Source organism: Peromyscus eremicus, chromosome 4, assembly GCF_949786415.1.
Source record: "Peromyscus eremicus chromosome 4, PerEre_H2_v1, whole genome shotgun sequence".
Lineage (NCBI taxonomy): Eukaryota > Metazoa > Chordata > Mammalia > Rodentia > Cricetidae > Peromyscus > Peromyscus eremicus.
The window spans coordinates 99,298,233-99,319,813 of NC_081419.1; the positions used below are offsets into that span (position 1 = coordinate 99,298,233).

Here is a 21,581-nt window from a genome sequence, read left to right on the forward strand (position 1 = left end):
ATACATCCCAACACTCGACTACATGAGCGTCTCAAGCAGAGCCAAACTCTGACTAGCATATTGTCACCAATATGAACATTCAGCTTCACACATGCAGGCCAGTCGTTCTCATTTAACGGACAAGGTGACCACTGACTCCTCAGGGACTGTCAAGCCCCAGGAGGAAGCTGTTCAGAGCCCCCACAAAAAGATGTCCTGGAACCAGTGCGAAGTTTAGCCTTGTTGCTTTATTCCGGTATCAACTTAGAGTCATTCACAGAATGGGGGCGGGGTCTTACTGGTGCGCATCCAGCTGGTGAGGCATGCTTCCTGGTTGTATTTCCCACAAGCCCATCCCCAAGTCTTCCAACTACAGCCAAGCTGCCCCGCTGGGACTCCTCTAAGAGGCAAATCCAATCACCACAACCTGCCTTCCCCCTCAGCCAAGGTACTGAAAGTACTGCTTTGCATTCTGGGACTCTTCCTGTCTCGCCCCCACCCTCCCATTCCCGTGTATGTTTCCAGTGTTGCTAAGCAACAGGTCATGAGCCCACCTAACCGGGTTTTGAGATCATTAAAGGCAAGCCAGAATGGCTATAAGAATTCCATGAGTTTTATCTTCTAAGTCAGCAGCTATTAAGTGGAAAATATGCTAGATCCAAAGTCCCCAAATCTCTATCTTTATTTCCCCTTTACTCTAGTTTTAACCAGAGGTCATTCTCATTAAAGGGCCTCTGGGGTCTTTGACAAATCTAAGTTTTATAGTTGCTGAGAGATCCTTGGCCCTCTCCGGCCCAGCAGGCCTGCCAGTCACCCAGCTGCTATCAATTAACATTCCATCAGTTTCTCTGTCAGTTTGGGTTAGGCTGACTGACTCACAGGTACAGTCTGCTTGGCAACATTCTGATCTCACAATGTGCTCACCACAGAGCTGGAATTTTTAATGAAGTTTCATTCCAAAGAAACAATTTAATGAGCAGTTATTATGTGAAAATCATTACTCAATAAATTTGATATAATCCCAAGGACATTGAACCTCATTGTCCTAGTTAGTGATAGATAGACTAATTTTCTAAATAGATATTATTAAATCACTTTCTGTATTAGACAAAAAAAAAGGTTTTTTTTAAAAAAAGTAAAAGGAAAACCAAGAAAGACAACAAAAGAAATAATAGAAACAAAATAAAAGACAAAAAGAAGAAAATATCAAGAAGAAATTAAAAAATAGAATGACAAGAAAGAAATGGAAACAGGAGAAAACACAAAGGAAAGACTCGGGAACAGAAAACCATGTTATTTCTATTTCCTTCAACACAAAACTAAATGGCTAGAAATCTACTCCTGATACAGTTGTTTTATGGTAACAGACTTGATAGTCACATATATTTTTGTATAAAGCTTGAGTCACCAAATGAATAGTCTATATGATAAATAATCCCAGGAAAATCCTCAGAGGCTCCGGTCATAGGAGAGTGTTGAAGCTGAAGAATGTGTCTGTCAAGCCCTGGTGGCCTGTGGGGAAGAACAAAGGAGAAAAGGCACAGGGTTCATCACAGAGCCACCTCAGAGACCTCAGCATGGTGTGGTCTCTGGCAGGCAGTACCTTACCGGAAAATAAGAAAGAATGAAAGGCCCCAGAGGCAGAGTGTAAAGAAACTTACCTGCTTCCCACTCTTCAGGTAGCAATTTCAAGCAGAATCATGACTTGAAGTTTATGTACATGTGTGCATGTACACACACAGACACACACACAGACACACACACACAGACACACACACACAGACACACACACACAGACACACACACACACATACATACACATGCTCACTCAATAAAATACTTGCAAATTCAATTCAAGACTACATCTAAAAGACCCATCATGCTTAAATCAGCTTTATTCCAGAAATGCAAAATGGTTCACCATATGTAAGTCAGTAAATGCAGTATATCACAGAAATGGATTCAAGCACAAAAATCATAAATCACTTCGACAGATATAGAAAAGGCCTTTGACAAAATCCAGTAACCCTGCAGTGGTGGCACACACCTCTAATCCCAGCACTCATGAGGCAGAGGCAGGTAGAGCTCTGTGAGTTCAAGGCCAGCCTGGTCTACAGAGCTAGTTCCAGGACAGCCAAGCCTACACAAAGAAATCTGTCTCAAACTCCCCCCTCCAACCAAAAAAAAAAAAAAAATCAATATCCCTTCATAATAAAAGCCTTAAAGAGACAAGGAATACAGAGAACATTGTCTGCATTAACTACTTTCCTATTGCTGTGATAAAACACCATGACCATGACAACTTATAAAAGAATTTGAGTTTAAAGTTCCAGAGGGTTAGAGTTCATGATGGCGGAGCAAACACATGGCAGCAGAAACAGCTGAGAGCCCACGTCTCAAACCAGAATCAGGAGGCAGACAGCTCACTGGGGATGGGGGACAGAGGGAGGCTTTTGAAGTCACAAAGTCTGCCCCAATGACACATCTCTTCCAACAAGGCCACATCTCCTAATTCTCAAACAGTTCCACCAACCGGGTACCAAGTATTCAAACATGTGAGCCTATGGGGACCATTCTCATTTAAACCACCACAATACATTCACTTAATAAAGGCTATATACAACAGACCTATAGCCAAAATCAAGCTACATGGGGAAAAAAAAACAAAAGATTTTTCAATAACATCAGAAACAAAACAAGGGTATATATTCTCCATCTCTATCCAATAGAATGCTTAGCAAGAGCAATAAGGCAGGAGAAGGAAATACAGATTCAAAGAATTAATATGAAAGCATCAAAGACACTGGATGGCCAAAGCCCTCCTAAGCAAATGTATACTGCTGGAGGTATCAGCATAACCGATTTCAGGTTATACAACAGAGCTATAATAATAAAACCAACATGGCACCAACACAAAAACAGACACACAGGCCAATGGGCTAGAATAGGACCCAGGCAAAAGCCATATGGCTATAGCTTGATTTTTTTATAAAGATACCAAAAATATATATTGGAGGAAAGACAGCCTTTTCAACACATGGTATTGGGAAAACTGGATGTCCACATGTGGAAGAATGATGGTATGCCCTTCTCTCTCATTCTGCACAAAAATTAACTCCAAATGTATCAAAGTCTTTAAGGTAAAATTGAAACTGTTAGATGAAAAGGTAGGAACAACATTTCAAGACATCAGCATAGGTGAGGGCCCTCTGAGGGACTCCAGTACCTCAAGAAATGAGTAAACAATTAACAAATGGGACCACATGGAATTGAAAAGCTCTGCACAGCAGAGGGAGGGGTGGGTGAAGAGAGCCTGAAGAAAGGGAGGAACCCAACAGCTGTACATCAGACCGAGGATTAGTATACAGAATATACAAAGAATGGGGGTGGGGGGTGGGAAGCCCTAAACTATAAGAAAACAATCCAATCAAACAATCATCTGAGAACTTATGGGGGGGGCTGCCCCTACTTTTCCCCCCAGGGTACACTTAAGCAGGGAGAAATAAGGAATATGTAGACAGAATATGGAGGACAGTTTCTCTGTGTAGCCCTGGCTGTCCTGGATCTCACTTTGTAGAGTAGGCTGGCCTCGAACTCAGAGATCCACCTGCCTCTGATTCCCAAGTGCTAGGATTAAAGGTATGTGCAACTACCACCCCAGCAGTGAATGTTTCTAAAAAACAAACAAACAAACAAAAAACCCTAAAACAGAACTTTCATCATAACCCAGCTACACCACTGAAAGGACTCAAGCTGTACCTACTGGGGCAACAGCGACAGAGGATTCATCTCGCCACAGGGATGCTTGCTCATCCATATTTACTGCTGCAATAGTCACAATAACAAAGAAATGGAATCAGCCTGGACGTACATCAAGAGACGAACAGATAGTGGAAAATGTGGAGAATATACATAATGGAAGCTCATTCAGCCATAAAGAAAAGTAAAATGAGAATTGGGAAAATGGATGGAACTGGAAAATATTATAAAGTGTGGCCACTCAGCTCAGAAGCACAGCATGTTCTCTCTCGTATGCAGAGCGTACAGATTCTACCTGTTATAAATGCACATGTATGTGGGGATGAGTATGTCTAGAGCCTGGGAAGCTAGGCAAGGCCCATGAAAAGGAAAATAATCTCTAAGGGGAGGGAAGAATAATAGAATGCATGTGATACAAAAGCCAAAGGTGGGTAACTGGGGATGGAAAGCTGTGGGAGTTGGGCAGGGAGGTGGGGGGAGGGTCAACCAAACACAACCATGCAAGAAAAAGCAATAAACAAGAAATCAGCTACTTGGCAAGCTAACTAAATCCTAAAATTAAAAACAAAACACCCTATATGAGTGGCTAGAGCTGCTGTCAGATGCCCTAGGCTGCTAAATGAAAACCCCGGTGACAAGGGCGGGCTACCGCCCTAAGACTCCCAAAGCCCTACTGACAACTTCCGCTGCTGGGGGCTCCAAGCTTCCTCCCTGCTGGCTAGCCCTCAGTGGAGAAAAGTCTGTGCAGACTACTAAGAGAGAACTGCCAGCCTTACTCAGTGTAGACCTGTTTGCAACAATATTGACTGGTCAGACAAGATGTGCCCACTGGTACAACAGAGGCAAATCTGTTATGGGGTAACTAACGGTTTCCTGATTGGAGTTGAGGTTCCTTCCTTCTTCTTCCCTTCCTGTTCCTCTTCCCTTCCCTTCTTCATTGTCCCTTTCTTCCCTCTCCTTCCTCCATCCCTCTTTCCCTTCTCTCCCTTCCCTTTCTCAATAGCCTCTCTCATTTGCTTTTTGAGACAGGACTTCACTGTAGTCCAGGATGGCCAGGAACTCACTGTACAGTGGGCTGCCTTCAAACTCAAGGAAATTCTTCTGCCTCAGATTACAGGTGTGATCCACCACACCCGACTTATTTCTTCAGTCTTTCTGTGGATAGATAATTTAAGGCCGACAGACGTTTTTCCTGTGATGCTCTTTAAAGGTGTTGGTGGGGCTGGGGAGATAGCTCCGCGGTAAAGTGCTTGTTGTGGAAAGATGGAGGTGAACTTGTTCCCCAGAGCCCTGTGGTAGAACATTGTTTTAAGGTGTGTTACTTTTGCTTATGCTCTGGAACATTTGTTTAATGATGTAAAGATGTGTTTGATTAAATAAAATCCACCTGCGATCAAAAGGCTGCGTCAGCAACTAGCTGACAGGAAGTGGTAGGGAGGAGCCAGGTGGAGAAGGGTTTATAAGGAGGGGCGAGGAGAAGCACGAGGGCTTTTTGGAGGAGAGCAAGGAGAGGTGAGCTACTTGCTATTCAGCCTCTCTGAGGAGCAGAATTCCACCTCAACCTTTGAGTCTTGAGTTCTTTAGAGGGATAGAGGTTTAGTTAAGTTCCCTTCATAGCTTTGCAAGAGTCGGAGCCTGAGAGAACAGAATTCCCTCCGGCTCTGGCCCTTGCGGCCTGACCAGCCTAACTGCTGCTGGTAGCGGTGGAGTTGCAGTTGCTGATTCAGATAGCCATAGCTTAAAAGGCAGCAACAATTAAATAAAAGGATAATAGAGCCCGACAAAAAGCTGAGCATGGTGGCATGCACTTGGAATCCCAGCACTGGGCAGAGACAGGAGGATCCCTGGGGCTCACTGGGCAGCCAGCCAGTCTAGCACCTCTGGTCTCACACATGCACCAACGCTGCATGCATCTATACATACATGCATGCACACACACCCAAACAGTGTTAGTTTACTGTTTTAGGATTATTCCTGTGATAAAATACCATGACTAAAGCAACCTGAGCTTTCAATATTCCTTCTTGAACACAAATACAAAAGTCGACTGTGAAATATACTCAAACTTAGAATCACAAGCAGTTTATTTGGATCAGACTTTCTTCCCTATTTTATACAATACACAGACTGAATGTCCAGCATGGGAAATATTTCAATTTTGGAAAATTAAATATGTATCTATATATTTATATCTATATATGTATGTATTATGTTGAGATGAGACTTGAGATTAAACATGAAATTTCCTTAATGTTCTTATTGTCTTAGTCAGGGTCACTATTGCTGTGATGAAACACCATGACCAAAAGCAACCTGGGGATGAAATGGTTTATTTGGTTTACACTTCATCACTGTTCATCAGTGGAGGAAGTCAGGGCAGAACTCATGCAGGACAGGAACCTGGAGGCAGGAGCTGATGCAGAGGCCATGGAGGAGTGCTGCTTACTGGCTTGCGCCTCATGGCTTGCTCAGCCTGCTTTCTTACAGAACCAAGAACCACTAGCCCAGGGTTGGTGCCTCCCACAAGGGGATAGATCCTCCTACATCAATCACTAGTTTTAAAAATGCCCTACAGACTTGCCTACAGTCCCATTTTATGGAGGTATTTTCATAATTGAAGATCTTTTCTCTGATGGCTCTAGCCTATGTCAAATTGACAAAAAATTAGCCAGCACAACTGTCTCTGGTCTCTATTTCTGATGAGATCTAAGTTATTATACACATCATTATTCCCTTAGAAATATGGTTGTTTTCTCTGGGTATGTCCAGGAGTTTCCATTTATTTTTATTTTTCAGAAATCTGTGTTGTAAGCTTTTTAAAACTTATAATTTACACAAAAATTGGGCTTGGGTAGGATTACTTAAAATGTTCTATTCTCTTTTCTGCCTCTCCTCTGAACTTAGTATTTATATATTAAGCCTTCTGACACATTAATACAAACATCCTAGGTTCCGTTTCTCTTGAGTCTTTGATCACTGTGCTGCAGATAATTCTACAGGTCTATGTTCAAGCTAAGTGACATTTTCTGTCACTTCCTTCACTGTTAAGCCCATCAGGTAAATTTTATATTGCAGATAATTTAATCTTCAAAGTTTTGGGCTTTGGTGGGTTTTTTTTTCAGGGTTTATTTCTTTGCTGAAATGTCCTATCTTTTCATTTACTACAAGCATATTTTCCTTTACATCATTGGGTATAGTTCTGAAAAACCATCTTGAATTTTTTAATCTGACCATTTCAACAGTGTGATCATCTGTGTTGGCTGTTTTGCTTCTCCTATGCTGGGTGACTCTGGATCACACACAGGTGAAGAGTGTGGCCATCAGCGGGTGGGGACGGAGCTGGACTCTGACACATCCCCCGAGCATTCATTACTTACTATTTTTGCTTTGTGTCAGCAGTTTGTTAGACTCGAGCCGTAAAGTCCCATTTCTTGTGCACCAGCCCAAATCCCCCATCTGTTACTTCACCCTTAACTAAACCACTTAGAACCAGCCCTATCCAAGAAGAGTTGATGGGTTCACACAAAGCTGGTGTAGTTTGTGCCTAGTTTGATTTCCATTCTGACTTCACTTTCCAATGCTCACCTTGAACTCACTGATTCTTTATACATTTTAAGTGGGCACCTCAGACTCCATTTGATCAGCTGCAGTCAGTTAAAAGCTGTATAAACCCAGAGAGCTAGATCTTTGTTATCTCTTCCCTTCAAACATCAACCTCTCTCTAAAGTCTAATTATACTCAGCCTGCTGCATCCAGGCAGTTGGGTTTTGTGGCTGTTTGTATTTTGGTGCAGAGTCTGGAATTGTGTGTGTGTGAGAAGCAGTCTAGTTAGTTACACCTTCCCTGGAGGCAGCTGCAAGTGTGCACGATCTCAACACAGTCACCGCTTTTCCTGTGATGAGCAAGAGTCCCTCTGCTAACCACCAGGAAAGGCTTTGTCTCCCATTGTAACATTATTATTTCTCAGCCCCCAAATGAAACTTCTTTTCCTTGATGTGAGAGTAGAGAAAAATTAACTCCTTGGAGAACAAGTGGATGTTTTTAAAGAGCGAAACAGGACTGAGAATCCCACAGCAGAACTTGGTACTACTGAGCAGGGGCAGCAGGAGCTAAAGGCACCACTGAGCAAATACTGCAATCAGCAGGAGCTAAGGAAGGGCAGATTAGGGTGGGTATTTTCACCTCTAAGCGTTCTGGAGCATTCTTACCCTTTCCTTACTGGGCCAAGGCCCACCCCTCCCAGAGTAGCAACACCATCAAAAATACTTACTAAATTTGACCTCCAATTTCCTCCAAGGTATAAGCCTCCTCTCATTGAGCCGGTGGGCGTCTGAGTGTAGGTGGTCTACATCTGTGGGCAACACACACTTGTAAGTTAAATACTGAGGTCAGCTATGAAAAGCAATCAGAAGCAGACTCATCCTGGGCGAGTCATAACTCATCTTGTGGGGAGGGGCAATCAAACTCATTGATCTTTGTTTTTTATACTGACATTTTATAGACTTGAACAGAAATTCTACAATACATGAGCAAGCTTTAAACACACTTTAAATCCGTTCCTCTAAAATCTGCCGTCCTAGACCCAGGCCATCACGTGCTGCCTGAGACCACTAGAGGGGAGTAAAGCATTAAATGCGACCACAGTGCAGCTCCACCTGGAATCCTGGGTGGCTCATGCTTCCAGCTGCTGCCTGTTTGCTGCTTCCAATCAACCCCACTTAACTGCTTCAAAGCACACAGAAGTGAGGGAATCCCCGTTTCCATATGGACATCTTCCTGTGAGCTTTGAGAGCACACATTCCTCAAGCAAGAACAGCTCCTCAGACACCCGGGCATGCTCACTCCAGCTCTATTTCCATGATAGAACCGTTCTTGGAAGAGCCCAGTGTTGAAAACAAATCCTCATGGGAAGCAACCATGGTGTCCCTGCTCCTTGTTTTCAGAGATCTCAGCACGCTGGCTGGCAAATTCCTTGCCTCTAGAACAGTGGTTCTCACCCTTCCTAATGCTAAGACCCTTTAAAACAGTTCTTCATGTTGTGGTGCCCTTCCAACCATAAAATTTCATTGGTACTTCATAACTGTAATTTTGCTAATGTTATGAATTGTAATGTAAATATCTGATATGCGGGATAGCTGATACATGACCTCCACAAGGGTTGCGACCCACAGGTTGAGAACAGCTGCCCTAGGTGCTTGATCTCCGAAGCCAGTTGCTGGGGAAGGGCAGTGGGCACAGGAAGAAGGCTGCCCTGTTGGGATTGCTCTGGAGAGCCAGCTTAGAGGGCCAGGTATTAAGAGAATCCAGGCACACATGTATTCTTTGGTTTCTATTCCTGGGTTCCTCAAGTTATAGGTTCCCAGTAGTTACAGAATGATAAGGTCAAGACACTGTTAACTTCTGAGTCAGGTAGCCATGAGTTTGGTCAATTAGTTGATTTCTAATAGTGACTGAAAACTAGTAATGCAGTCTTCTTCAGTCACACATGGCAGCTGTGGCTACAAGGGGTAGAGAAATCAGGTTCTCTCTCCCTCCCTCCCTCCCTCTCTCAGTCTTTCTCTCTCCCCCCTCCTTCTCTCTCTCACCCTCCCCCTCTTTCAGTCCCTCCCTCCATCTCTCTTCCTCTCTCCCTGCCTGCCTCCCTTTCTCAGGGAGCAGTGGTCCTTAAAGTCTGAGCCCTGAACTGGTTCCAGCCGGCAAGAGCAGCAGTCTGCTGAGATGACAGAAATTGAACATTTCCAACTTCTTCTATCAGTTAGGTATCAGAGTCAAGCCTGAGGTCACACTGCATTAACCTTCCAGCTGTCCATCAATGTTGACGATGTACATAGTCTCAATTTGTATAGGCTAAGCTATAGGTCCTCAGAACTCCCCTTCTTGTATGGTTATCATTAAGAAAGGCTCACGCCGGGCGGTGGTGGCGCACGCCTTTAATCCCAGCACTCGGGAGGCAGAGCCAGGCGGATTTCTGTGAGTTCGAGGCCAGCCTGGTCTCCAAAGCGAGTTCCAGGAAAGGCGCAAAGCTACACAGAGAAACCCTGTCTTGAAAAACCAAAAAAAAAAAAAAAAAAAAGAAAAGAAAAGAAAGGCTCAAGGTACTTGCTTGGGCAAGATTTGGATGGAAGGGAAATAGCCATACTGGACTCACATGCTTCTGTTACTCAAATCCAGGTTACTCACTTAGTGAAGGGCTTTTAGAGATGTGAAAAAAGTCCCACATCAAGTGACCCAGTTAAGAGGATTACCTCATATGAGCCTCACTTCCCTGTACAAACAAACGATGCCTGTGGACATTAGCTTCGGCTGGACACATGGGCTTCCAGCCTGCTGCTGCATTCTTCCCTGGGTTCAAGGCTTTGGACTTGTGTATCCTGCCCCAATAACACATGATCAAAGTCCTTAATATTCCCTGTCATCCATCCCTCCACAATCTGCGGGCTGTGTCGCTTGCTGGTTCTGATTGTGTCTGGATGCCAGCCGGCTTTCCTTCACTTACACCAGAGCAGATAAGAAAGGCAGTTGGTCTGTGGGCTTCCCTGTATCTTCAGGCCCAGCCTTCTTGACCGGTGCCATCTTTTATATGACCCTCTTCTACTACTGAAGACACAGGTCACAGAATTCAGGGCAAAGGCTGGTAGAAAGGTGAGAGGTAGGAGGAGATGAAGACAGGTGGGGGAGGAAGAAGGGGAACAGCGAGAGGTTGAAGGGTGGCCTGGGAGAAGCAGAGGAAGATCTGGAGTGACAGAGGGATACAGGAAGCCTAGCAAGAACACCTGCACCCACCTTCGACTGCCTCTTTCAGCATCCCTTCCTGTGAGTCAGGAAGGCTGCCCACACTGAGCTTATGATTCCTGTGTCTGTGTAAACAGCTATTTGTGTAAAAAGCTAGTTGTGTAGTTTTATGGATAAATAGCTATATGTGTAAATAGCTATCTCTTAAGTCAGTTTTCACAACTTCTGGATTGTTTATTTGGGACAGAATATTTCTACATAGCCCTCTCTGTCCTGAAACTCACTATATAGACCAGGTTGGCTTTGAAATCAGATCCACCTGCCTCTGCCTCCCTACTGTTAACTCCCATCAGGCTTACTCCAAGGTTTTTAACACTAAAAATTGTGGCCTGTCACTCATATGCTGGCTTTAAAGGTACAGAGCTATGGCAGTAACATGCTACCACTTATAAAACAAGACACACCACTTCATGTGCACCTGTGCATACACACTGGACACACGCTGTGCTTCAGGGATGGACTTCAGCTGAGGGTTGGAAGAAGCAACAGGGCTTTCCATGCACATCTCCTTACAATGTCTATCACTGATGTTAAGTTTAGAAATGTGGACTTGCTTGTGAACAAACTTATCACAAATAATATTTCATCTGCTCCACTTGCAAAAGACTGGATATCAACATGCATAGAAGTTGCTGCTGCCATCTGTGTCTCCAAAACATGATCCATGGAGACAGTGACCTAGCTCTCCCCATGAAGGTATTTCCACTGATGATTTTACCTGGCCTCAGCAAGTAATGAGTTCTGCCAGTTAATGAACTTACAACAACCAATTCACACCAGGGCACAACTACTCACCCTGTGTGCTCACTGGGAAAGGGGAAAGCTCAGAGCATACAGAGTCAAGGTTTCTAGACTAGAAAGAGAGCACAGTTGTGTACCCACTAAAATGGAAGCCAGGCATCTGTTAGGGTATGCATCTTAATGAAGAAAACAAAGCTATGACTACCCCCGAGGAGGCAGGGTACCACGGAAAGATTTTCTCCGACAGAATGGCATTGCGAAACTGGGCCTAAACAATTATCTATGGTCTCTAGAAATCATGGAGGCAAAGGCCAATGGGGGCAGATGAACTGATTTTGTACTCCTAAAAACCCAGAGAAACTTGGTGTGGTTACAAAGTATCAGGACGAGAGTATGTTTGCCAGCGGTAACCATTGAGGGTAGGGCTCTGGTGGTAAAGCAACTGAAGGTCCTGAGAAAGCGAGTATGTGTTGTAGGCCCGGTGGAATTTGCTTAATAAGTTGCACATTTGACATTGTAGGTCAGTTCTTCGGGTGCCAGAGACAAAGCTCATTATATAATCACATACTTGTCCTTGCTGGGAATGAGTACTGAGGAAAGACAGTCTCTGCTGTTTCCAAGCTTTCTCTGCTCAGCCAGTCGCTGAGGTGAGCAGCCATCAGAGGCCTGTTTTGAAAGCTGAGTCTGCTCTGGGATGTCTACCTACCTTAGGCCTTCTCGGGAGGAATGAGCACAGGTCCTCCCGGTGGGCAACTGGGGGCAGGAGAACAGACTATCTGAGCTTGACCTGAGCCAGGGAGCAGAAGCTGAGGATGCCAAGTTTTCCAGCTTACAGATTTCTGGCTGTTTGGCCACAGATTTTTTTTTTTCCAGCTACAGCAACATGGTCTGTGGGACTAAGGACAAAAGCCTCTTCAGTTCTGACAGTCTTTGCTGCACGTGGCACCCATATCCAAACCGCATCAAACTTCTGTTTGTTTCTGGTCTTTACAGACTTCTCTAAAAAGGACAAAGCCTAGCACTTCACCGGAGGAAGCCACTGGGTGACCTTGGTGCCTTTGAGATGATTTGCTTTCTCCCAGTATTTAAATGTTTACTTTGGAACAGGTAAATAACTGTAAACAATCCATCTTCAAGGAAAGGCCATGTGAAGGTCAGCCTGTACTGCACATATTCAGGCGGAGGCTGGAAGAGGGAAACTGGCTTTGAGCAGATGACATCTTTATCTCTAGATGGAGATGCTGCCAACTTTTCTTCGGCAATGGGCCAGCTACATACCGACCTGAGAAGGTCCTCTTTTCTTAAAACTTAGTTTTAGGTCAACCTCTGTGCATCCTGGGAACACACGTTTGCTTGATCTAGAATTGATACACTCACATGTCATTTTTACCAAGTGCTGAGAACATGGAATGAAAGGGATCAGTGGGGGAAGATTTCACATCCGGAACCTTGAGGAAGCTAATGCCAGCACTATGCTTCGATCACTCAGCTCAGAGGTACCCAGCTCTTACTACATCGGGATGTCACGAGGCACTTTGCAAAACAATCTCATTTGAACTTTCCGACCCCATGGAACATGCTGCCATGGTAAAACGTTTGCAGGAGGGCTCCAGTCTTCCCAGCAATGAGGGTGTGTAATCTCATGCAGTCTGGGAGCATTCAGCAGGGTCGGCCCCTCGCTAGCTGGTCTAATCTTCCAGGTGGAAGTGAGGTGGGACAACAGATAAAGAACACACAGACACAGTGGCCTGCAGCCTGCCCTATGCATGAGCCACAGCTGTCTTGTGCCAGTCATTTTCAGTGTGGAAGGGGATGGATTTTTAAAAACAACATTTTCTAGAGCTTTTCAGCCACTGGCTGGATGAGGGATGTGCACCACCCTAAACCAATTAGGCACAAGGAACTGAGACCATTGTGACTAGCTCAGGCCAAAGAGGGCTGAGCTATAGAAAGGGGCAGGCACCCCTCCTTGCTCTAAAAAAATAGACAATGTTTGGTTTGGCAGAGAAGCAACAGCATCACTGACACGTCCTCATTTCTCTTACGTGGAGTCCAGGCTCAGCAGAGTGATGGGATGCGGATTTTAAATATGTTTTATCCTAAGTTATATCAGGAGATTTGAAATTACATTACCAGAAAATATCAAAATTCCTTTCCACTCTTAATGAAACAAAAAGTGAAGTCTGCCTACTGTGTGCCTGGCTTTCCCACTGGCTGCTTAATTTCTAATCACAACATAGCCCACAGATAGTATCCTATCCCATAGACATAAAAGAATTATTACTTGTTAGTGTGGGTGTGTATGCACACACCTGTGCACACCATGACACACATACAGAAGCGAGAGACAACTCAGGAGAGTCATGCCTCGTCTGTCAAATGAATCCAGGGTATCAAACTCAAGTCACCAGGCTTGATGACAAAGCACCTTTACCTGCTGAGCCATCCCACTGGCTCCTATTCCATCAACTCTTAATACTGACTAAAATCTTCTTCCCCCCACATCCGTCTTATACAGGAAGCCTACTGAATTCATTTTCTTTCTTGGGAACACAGGGGAGAAGAGGAAAAAAAAGGATCAGTGAGCCATGATTGAGGATCATAAACAGCACAGCAAAGCAACTGAGTAAATCACTGACTCCCAAGCTGCCTCAACTTATACGTGAGGCCCCTAGTGTTTAACACCTTTATGAAATGTGAACAGGAAAGGGTGACCCAAGATAGTAGGAAAATCAGAAACTTGGACATGGGTTAGTCAGAATTAACAAATAGAAAAAAAAAAAAAGATCAAAGACTCATGGTATAACATGACATCACAGAGAAGACCAGAAAGAGGAGAGTCTAAAACAAATGCATGACATTTCCCCAAATATAACATCAAATTTTATTATCTGGAAAGATATGCTCTCACTGCTTCAATAGTGGCATGACTGTTACAGAAGCAACCAACCACTTTTGAGTTGGAAAAGCAGCCACTTTCGAATCATAACAGTGCCCTAGACCTGCGCAAGCTCAAGCCAGTCAAAATCCCAGTATTGGGGGTGGTGGGTGTGAGGCACGAAGTCCTACCCCTAATCAAGGAGCAATTGGCTTTAATAGTTGCTGGGTGTGCAAGTTTGAATGTAATTGGCCCCATAATCTCATAGGAGTAGCACTATTAGGAGGTGTGACTTTGGTGGAGTGGGTATGGCCTATTGCTTGTGAGCCAAGATGTAGCCAGCGCCATGTCTGCCTGCAGGCCGAAATGCTTCCAGTAATGATGATAATGGACTAAACCTCTGAAACTGGAAGCAGGCCACCCCAATTAAATGTCTTCCTTATAAGAGTTGCCGTGGTCATGGTGTCTCTTCACAGCAATAAAACCCTAACTAAGACAGAAGTTGTTACCAGGGACTGGAGTATTGCTGTGACAGCCTGACCATGTTTTTGTTTGAAGTAATATGAACTTTGGAAGTTTCCGTTAGGAAAGCAGTGGAATGCTTTAAGTGCTGCTTAATGGGCTGTACTAGTAGGACCATGGAAGACAGTAGTGCTGAATGTGATTTGATGAACTGTGGGGATCAAGAGATTTTAGAGAAGAATATATGTAGCTTAGAGACTGGTCTTGTGATATTTGGGTGAGGAAAGTGGCTACTTTTTGCCTTTGTCCTGTGAGAGTCCAGCTCCCACCTTTTGAAGGGTTCTTAGGTGGAGGAGAAAGGAATTAAATGATAGAAAGAGGGACCTAGACAACAAGACAGAAACAGGATAGCTTCGGGAGGGCCTGGGTTAATACCCACCACCCTCGTCTTTTATTTATTGAAAAGAGCTTTTTATAACATGCCAAGGAAAGAAGCAAAAGGCCTTCCCCTTGAAAGATCAAAGCACACCATACAGTCAGGTGTAAACCCTTCCAAACACCTAGTAAACACGCCCGTGTTTAAATCATCTCCTTTACACAGCCCTACTGGGTAAAGCAAGCCCAGATTCTCTGACCCTGAGTAAGGTCTCACTAGATAGCCTCTGTGGGCTCCCACATTGTCCAAACAGTCTGCCTGAGGCTAAAGTGAAAAGTTTTGGATTAATTCCATAGACAGTGGTAATCTCAGAATAGCCTAGTATAGACTCTGTTGTGTAGTTATTAATGGTAACTCGAATGAAGATTTATAATGAAAAGGAGCTCACTGAGCAAATTACAAAATGTAAAATTTAAGGAGAAAAAGCTTCAGGAAGTGGAATGAAGTCCTGAGTTCAAGGAGAAAAATGGATTAAGAAATGGAAGAGAAGGAATGGTGACCTCAGGGCAAGATCCCACTCTGTTAAGTTTCCAACTTTTGAAAAGGAACTTAAAAAAAAGCTTAGAGCCAAGTGTAGTGGTACACACCTTTAATTCCAGCACTAGGAAGGCAGAGGCTGGTGGATCTCTGAGTTTGAGGCAAGCCTGGTCTACAGAGCAAGTTTCAGAACAGCCAAGCTTAGGCAGTGAAAGACAGAAAGCGGGTGAAGATGTAATTGAAGGAGGGGCCAAGTTCCAGCCCCAACAAGCAGCAGAACTTGGCAACTTTTGCCACATGACTATGGCTTTAGAATTAAGAATAGAGGAAATGAGTTTTGTCTCCATGCCTAAAGAAAGCCTCTGAGGCCAGGCATGTGTCAGGAGTGTCCTTGAATGGAAGCCTAATAGACGCCATTGCATGAAGCTGTGAAGTTGAAGCCTAGACTGCCTTGGAGACCACAAGATGTTAGAGATGCCAGAGTAGTGGGATACCTGCTGAGGAGAGCTGCTAACAGGGAGTAGAACCAGTCCAAGAGAAAGAAGTGTGTTGCAGTCAACAATGATGAAAGGTACTGGAGATCTAAAGAGCATTCCAACATCAGACATGGAGATGCAGAGTTTGGAATTTGCCCACCTCGTTTTTGGTCTTGCTTTGGTCCAGAATTTCCTCACTGTGCTCCCTTCCCCACATTTTGGAATGGTAATGTATATTCTGTGCCATTATATGTTGGAAGTATATAATCTGTTTTTCTATTTTGATTTTACAGGTGATTACAGTTAAGAGACTGCATGAATCTCAGAAGAGACTTTGGACTTTTAAACATTGAGACTGTGATGGACTATGGAGACTTTTGAAGTTGGACTAATTACATTCTGCATTATATTGTTACAAGCTTATGGGGGCCAGGAAGTGGAATATGGTAGTTTGAATGTACTTGACCCCCATAATCTCATAGGGAGTGGCACTATTAGGAGGTGTGGTTTTGTTAAAGTGAGCATAGCCTTGTTGGAGGCAGTGTGTCACTGTGGGAGTGGGCTTTGAGGTTTCCTATGCTCAGGATACTGCCCAGTATGTTATTCAACTTCCTGTTACCTACAAGCCAAGACGTAGCCAGTACCACATTTGCCTGCATGCCACCACGCTCTGTCACGATGATAATGGACTAAACCTCTGAAACTGTAAGTGGCCATCCCAATTAAATGTTTTCCTTATAAGAGTTGCTGTGATCATGGTGTCTCTTCACTGCAATAAAAACCCTAACTAAGACACTGGGACAGGAAAAGTCGGGTTAGGTTGTGACTTCTGCGAAGTTGACAATGATTCAGGGCAGGCCCCACACCAGAGTCTATATACACTGTTGCAAAAGAAAAGAAAGCGGGGGGGGGGGGGGGGGGGGGAGGAAAGCAGAAGAAAAAGAGAGAAGAAGGGATCTTGTCTAGATAAAATTTAAAAAAAAAAAGAAAGTTCCCACGATATGCTACCAGAAATTTCCATTAAATTAAAGGATAAAAGTATAGGGGTAAAAAGAAAAGAGCAGAAAAGTGACATCAAGCAAACAATAATCATAAAAGAGCTGAAGTGGCTACAGTATTACTGTGGAATGAGCTTTAAGATTAGAAATACTAAATTAAAAGGCTATCTTATAATGGTGGAGATCAACACATTAGGAAGATACAACAAATATAAACAGACATATACACATATGTACCTAACAACATATACATGAAACAAAAAAGAACGGAAAGACAATGTAATGAATATAGTCAGAAATTAACACAACCCACTCAGTAGAAAATGTTGTTATACACGTACATGTGTATCTGTGTGTGTGTGTGTGTGTGTGTGTGCGCGCGCGCGCACGCGCGCGCATGCAGAGGACAAAGGTAGCTTTAGATTCTGGAGTCGGCATTAGACAGAGTTGCGAGGCACTCTTCTGTGGTGCTAGGAACTAAACTTGAGTCCTCTGCCAGAAAAGCAAGCGCTCTAAAGCACTGAGCCCTCTCTGCAGCTCTCCATAGCCCATGCTTACCTGGACAAAAGGCAAAACCATCAGCACAGTCAGGGTAGACTTGGTGATGCCATTAACCAAAAACCTAAGGCACATTGAAAGCTTTCAGTGAATGGGAGATACACTCTTGCCAGGTGAAAGGTACTCCACCACAGACCATAAAACCAGTCTCTATAAAAGAACTGGAATCATTCAAATTATATTCTCCAAAAACAATGGAAAAATAGGGAAAAACCGTATATGTGTATGTTGGGGGGTGGTTCCCAAATTCTTGGAAATAAAGTGACATATTTCCAAACAACACATAGATTAAAAAAAAAACACACACACAAAAAAAAACCCTAGTCACAAGGAAAATCAGTGAAAACTAATATACAACATATTGATATTTATGAGTTGAGCTTAACACTACATCTGGCTGGTCATATACACAAGTAACCAAAGTCTGTATTTTTTGAGTTGATTTCAAGTATGATGTCAATGTACCATTTCTAGACTATAAACTACAAAATAAATCATGACAAAGCTACAGATTACACACAATTTTATTAAATACTTTAACACTGCAAAATAAGTCAGCTTATAAATATAAACGTAGAGGGCTGAGTAACCGAACAAGCACCACAGAGACACACCACACAGCACATCATCCGGGCCCCAAGATTAAGGCAGCGCCAAGCCTCAAGTAACTGAATGAGAAAACTTTACTCAGGAATAGTATCAGGCACATGAAACTACAGACCTCATAATTGATTTTCAGTATAAAGTATTCCCATCCAGTTTCTGGTGTGAATAGTAATGAATCTTCTGGAACATGGCACATGATTAGTCTAGATTGGCAAACGGGCTGTCAAAGCCACTATCTTGTTGGCTCGTCAGGGGAGCAGTTAACTTTCTCAAAGGCTTCCGACACACTGATGATGGTCCTGTGGCACTCAGTTTTCTGAAATCTGGCTTTAACACATCCGTGTTCTGCTGGGATGAGTGTCCCAGAGTCGCACCCATCTTCCCTTGCTGGGAATGCAGGGTTTCTCTGGGCAGATCTGGAGTGTAACCACTCCGACGAACCATATGACTTTTCTGGGCATCTGGAAGACAACCGGCTGCTGAGAACTGTTTCAACTCAACAGAGTCCCCCAGCATCACCGGAGTCCTTTGTGACAACAGAGGACGACCGCCACAGGGAAAAGTCCTATCAGAAAGCTGGCCTGGAGAGCTGCTAGGCCCCCCTTCATCCTTCACTGGAGTGTCCACATCCTGACTCGTCTCGGATTCAGCACGCTCGGTTTCTGTTAGAGAACCACAAATGGATGCTTTGAGCCTTGGTACTTCACTGGGACCTCCAAGGCTTGTGTGTATGGATCCTGAGACGCATCTAGGTGAAGATTTCTTTTCAGCAGTTCCAAGGAAGGGGATGGCTGAATAAAGAAGTGACTCAGAGCCAGCTCCACCGGGTGAGTCTTTCTTCTTGTGCAAATCAAAGCCACCTTCGCCCCTGTGTACAACAAAATCAGGAACAACATTCTTTGCCAAGATGTCTGGGGGCCTGCAACTCTCATCCCCACACTGACGGTCTGAAGGCAAAGCTGTAGAAGTCACGGGCTTTATTTCTCCGTGTTCTGAATCCTCTAACTGCCTCTGGAAATTAGATGCAGCCCTCCTCCTAGGAACTTGCTCATATACACTTCTGGGGATAGTTTTTCCACTGTTTGGTTTGCTTTCAATGTACTGTGGAATATTCTGATTCACACCGCTCCTTTCTGATCTTTCAACGCCCATCAGCATCTCTGAAGTCATGGGAAATGCTACTATGTGCAAAGGAACACAAAGTTAGGAGCACAAGAATTAAGAGAAAATGAACTCTTTAAAGAGAACAATACATTTACAGTTTTGTGTATTATCAAAGAAAATGCATCAGTGATAGACAAGTATAAACATTCTTTTACTCATATCCATAGCAATGGTAATCTTTGTGGCTGAAACGTTACATCCTGTGCTGGCTAGTTTTATGTCAACTTGACACAGCTGGAGTCACCAGAGGAGGAAGCCTTATTTTCAGCCATTCCATCTTTTTTTTTTGATGGGTACTACAACATTTTAAGAGCTGACTGCAAAGCAATGTGGCTCTGCCTCTGATGTCAAGCATGAAGTTTCTGATGAAGTGTGCAGAACAACTCTATGGTACTCAGAAGGAACACCCCTCTGTAAAAGCCAGGACACTACCCCAGATCAGAGGAAAGCCAGCCACAGAACTGTATCTGAGTAGTGACCTTGGAACCCTGAGTTGACCGACAGAAGCAGGTTCGACTGGGGACATGATTTTCACGTCCTTGCCCCCAAACCAGAAGTCGGCTTTCTTGTTACATGCCACTGCCCTTTGTACCTAAAGTTCACCAATCCAAAACTTACACAAGTAAAGCTTGTGGCTCTATGAGAAACATTCTGAACAATCTCTGCTTCCAGGTGACCAGAAGATCAGAAGCTTCTTCCCACACAGGCATGTTAAGTGTGTCTAATTGGGAAATAGCAATTTTCTCCTTGTATTTCTACCAGTGCTTACTTTTCAGACACTAAAGCCGTGTTCTACAGGACATTTCATTATCACCTGCCCCTTTAATGTACACGCTACTTTGCCCGCTTATGTATTTGTGTTTAAATTCTAATTGCCCCATTTCATCTCCTTGTTATCATTCTCTATTACCTTGAGTTCTTGTAAAAATAGCAAGTATCAGTACCTTGTGAAACCCTTACCCCATTCACATTCAGTGGTTGCTGATGTTGCAACCTACTTTTAGTATCTGTTTATGTATGTCTTCTAGCTTTTTCTCTTTTTTGATTTTGTTAGACTAAACTTTTTCTTAAAGGTTTTCCTCTAATAGTCTGGAAGTCATATATTCATTTCTTCTTCTTGGCATCCCTAAAGTTTACATCTTTCTAAGAACAGTTACTATCTTCTGAACATCCTCAAGTTCGGCTTTTTAAGTAGTCTTTTGCCTTCGGTAGGCATTGTTAGCTTTGTTCTGCATCTGTTTCTGCATCTCTTTCATGCTGACGATGTTCTTGAAATGCATGGTGGCTCTTGGTTAAATGTTTACTCATAGATATCTTGAATGCAGTATCTGTCTGTGCTGCATGACTGAGGAGCTGGTGGAGGGGAACAGTTGTGTTGCAGAAAGACCTGACAGCCGGCACTCAGGACACAGAGGCTAAGGGCACATTCTTGACACCAGGCAGCCAGCACTCTGGTCTGCCTCCACCTGGTCCAATACTAGGGTTGGGAAGGGCAAAGAGAAACAGAATGGGAAGGAGAGTGCGGGGAGGGGAACTGGAGAAGAGGAGAGGGAGGAGAAGGAAAGGGGAGAAATGAAACCAGTGTTTCCACCTGGGCACTGTTCTATACCACCAGCTCATCACCACTGGCACCACGGGCCACTGCTTCTCCTGGGACACATGATCCTGCATGTGACACAGGTTTTGCTGTTGCCCCTACCTGTGCTGCTGTGGGGCAGTTCTGAGCTGAGGTTTCCCATTTACTCACACATCCTATAGCTTCTGGTCTATCCACAGCAACTGCTCAAACTGGGTTACAATTTTGCCCCTTTTTTTCATGCTTTGTCAATTAAAATCTTGTCCACCACGTCTCTGGATGGATGGACGGCACAGCGAGAGTTGGTGAGGCTACGCAGTCTACTGTGGAAAGTGTAAACCGACTTTCTCCTTTCTCCTTACCCCAAGTACAACCTTACAAACCAGCTCTGACTCCTTATGGAGCCGTCTTTTTTCATACAGAGAATACCAGATATCCAAACAAAAAGAGAACCCACCTGAGCGGCCTGCCTGCACACACCTGACTCCACAGTCCGACTCTGCGATTGTTCCCAACAACTCTGCCATTGTAGCGAGTTTGCTAGCAGCATTCATAATCTTCTTCTCAGCTCTGTGGGGAATTCCAGAATATAAAGTCAAAACAGTTTAAAATGAAACTCACGGGACTCCTCAGCCCTGGGATTGTTTCCTAATGGCTCTGCCAATACCGAGGGAAACCC

The 21,581-nt window shown here is 44.0% G+C and overlaps 1 protein-coding gene across 6 annotated transcripts in view; it reads right to left on the reverse strand.

The window, feature by feature from the left end:
• Nucleotides 1-207: 207 nt before the first annotated feature.
• Cep152 (centrosomal protein 152) overlaps nucleotides 208-21,581 on the reverse strand; it is an 83,907-nt gene continuing 62,533 nt past the window's right edge. For 4 of the 6 annotated variants that reach the window (XM_059261303.1, XM_059261301.1, XM_059261300.1 and 1 more), the window contains 2 exons: nucleotides 21,360-21,472; nucleotides 18,063-19,343 (listed from right to left, as the gene is read on the reverse strand). In XM_059261303.1, coding sequence (XP_059117286.1) covers nucleotides 18,361-19,343; nucleotides 21,360-21,472 — 1,096 coding nt within the window. In that variant the 3' untranslated portion in view covers nucleotides 18,063-18,360. Of the gene's footprint in view, nucleotides 1,492-8,008; nucleotides 8,090-18,062; nucleotides 19,344-21,359; nucleotides 21,473-21,581 lie in introns of those variants that run through there. The other 2 variants (XM_059261305.1, XM_059261302.1) reach the window with 2 other exon arrangements.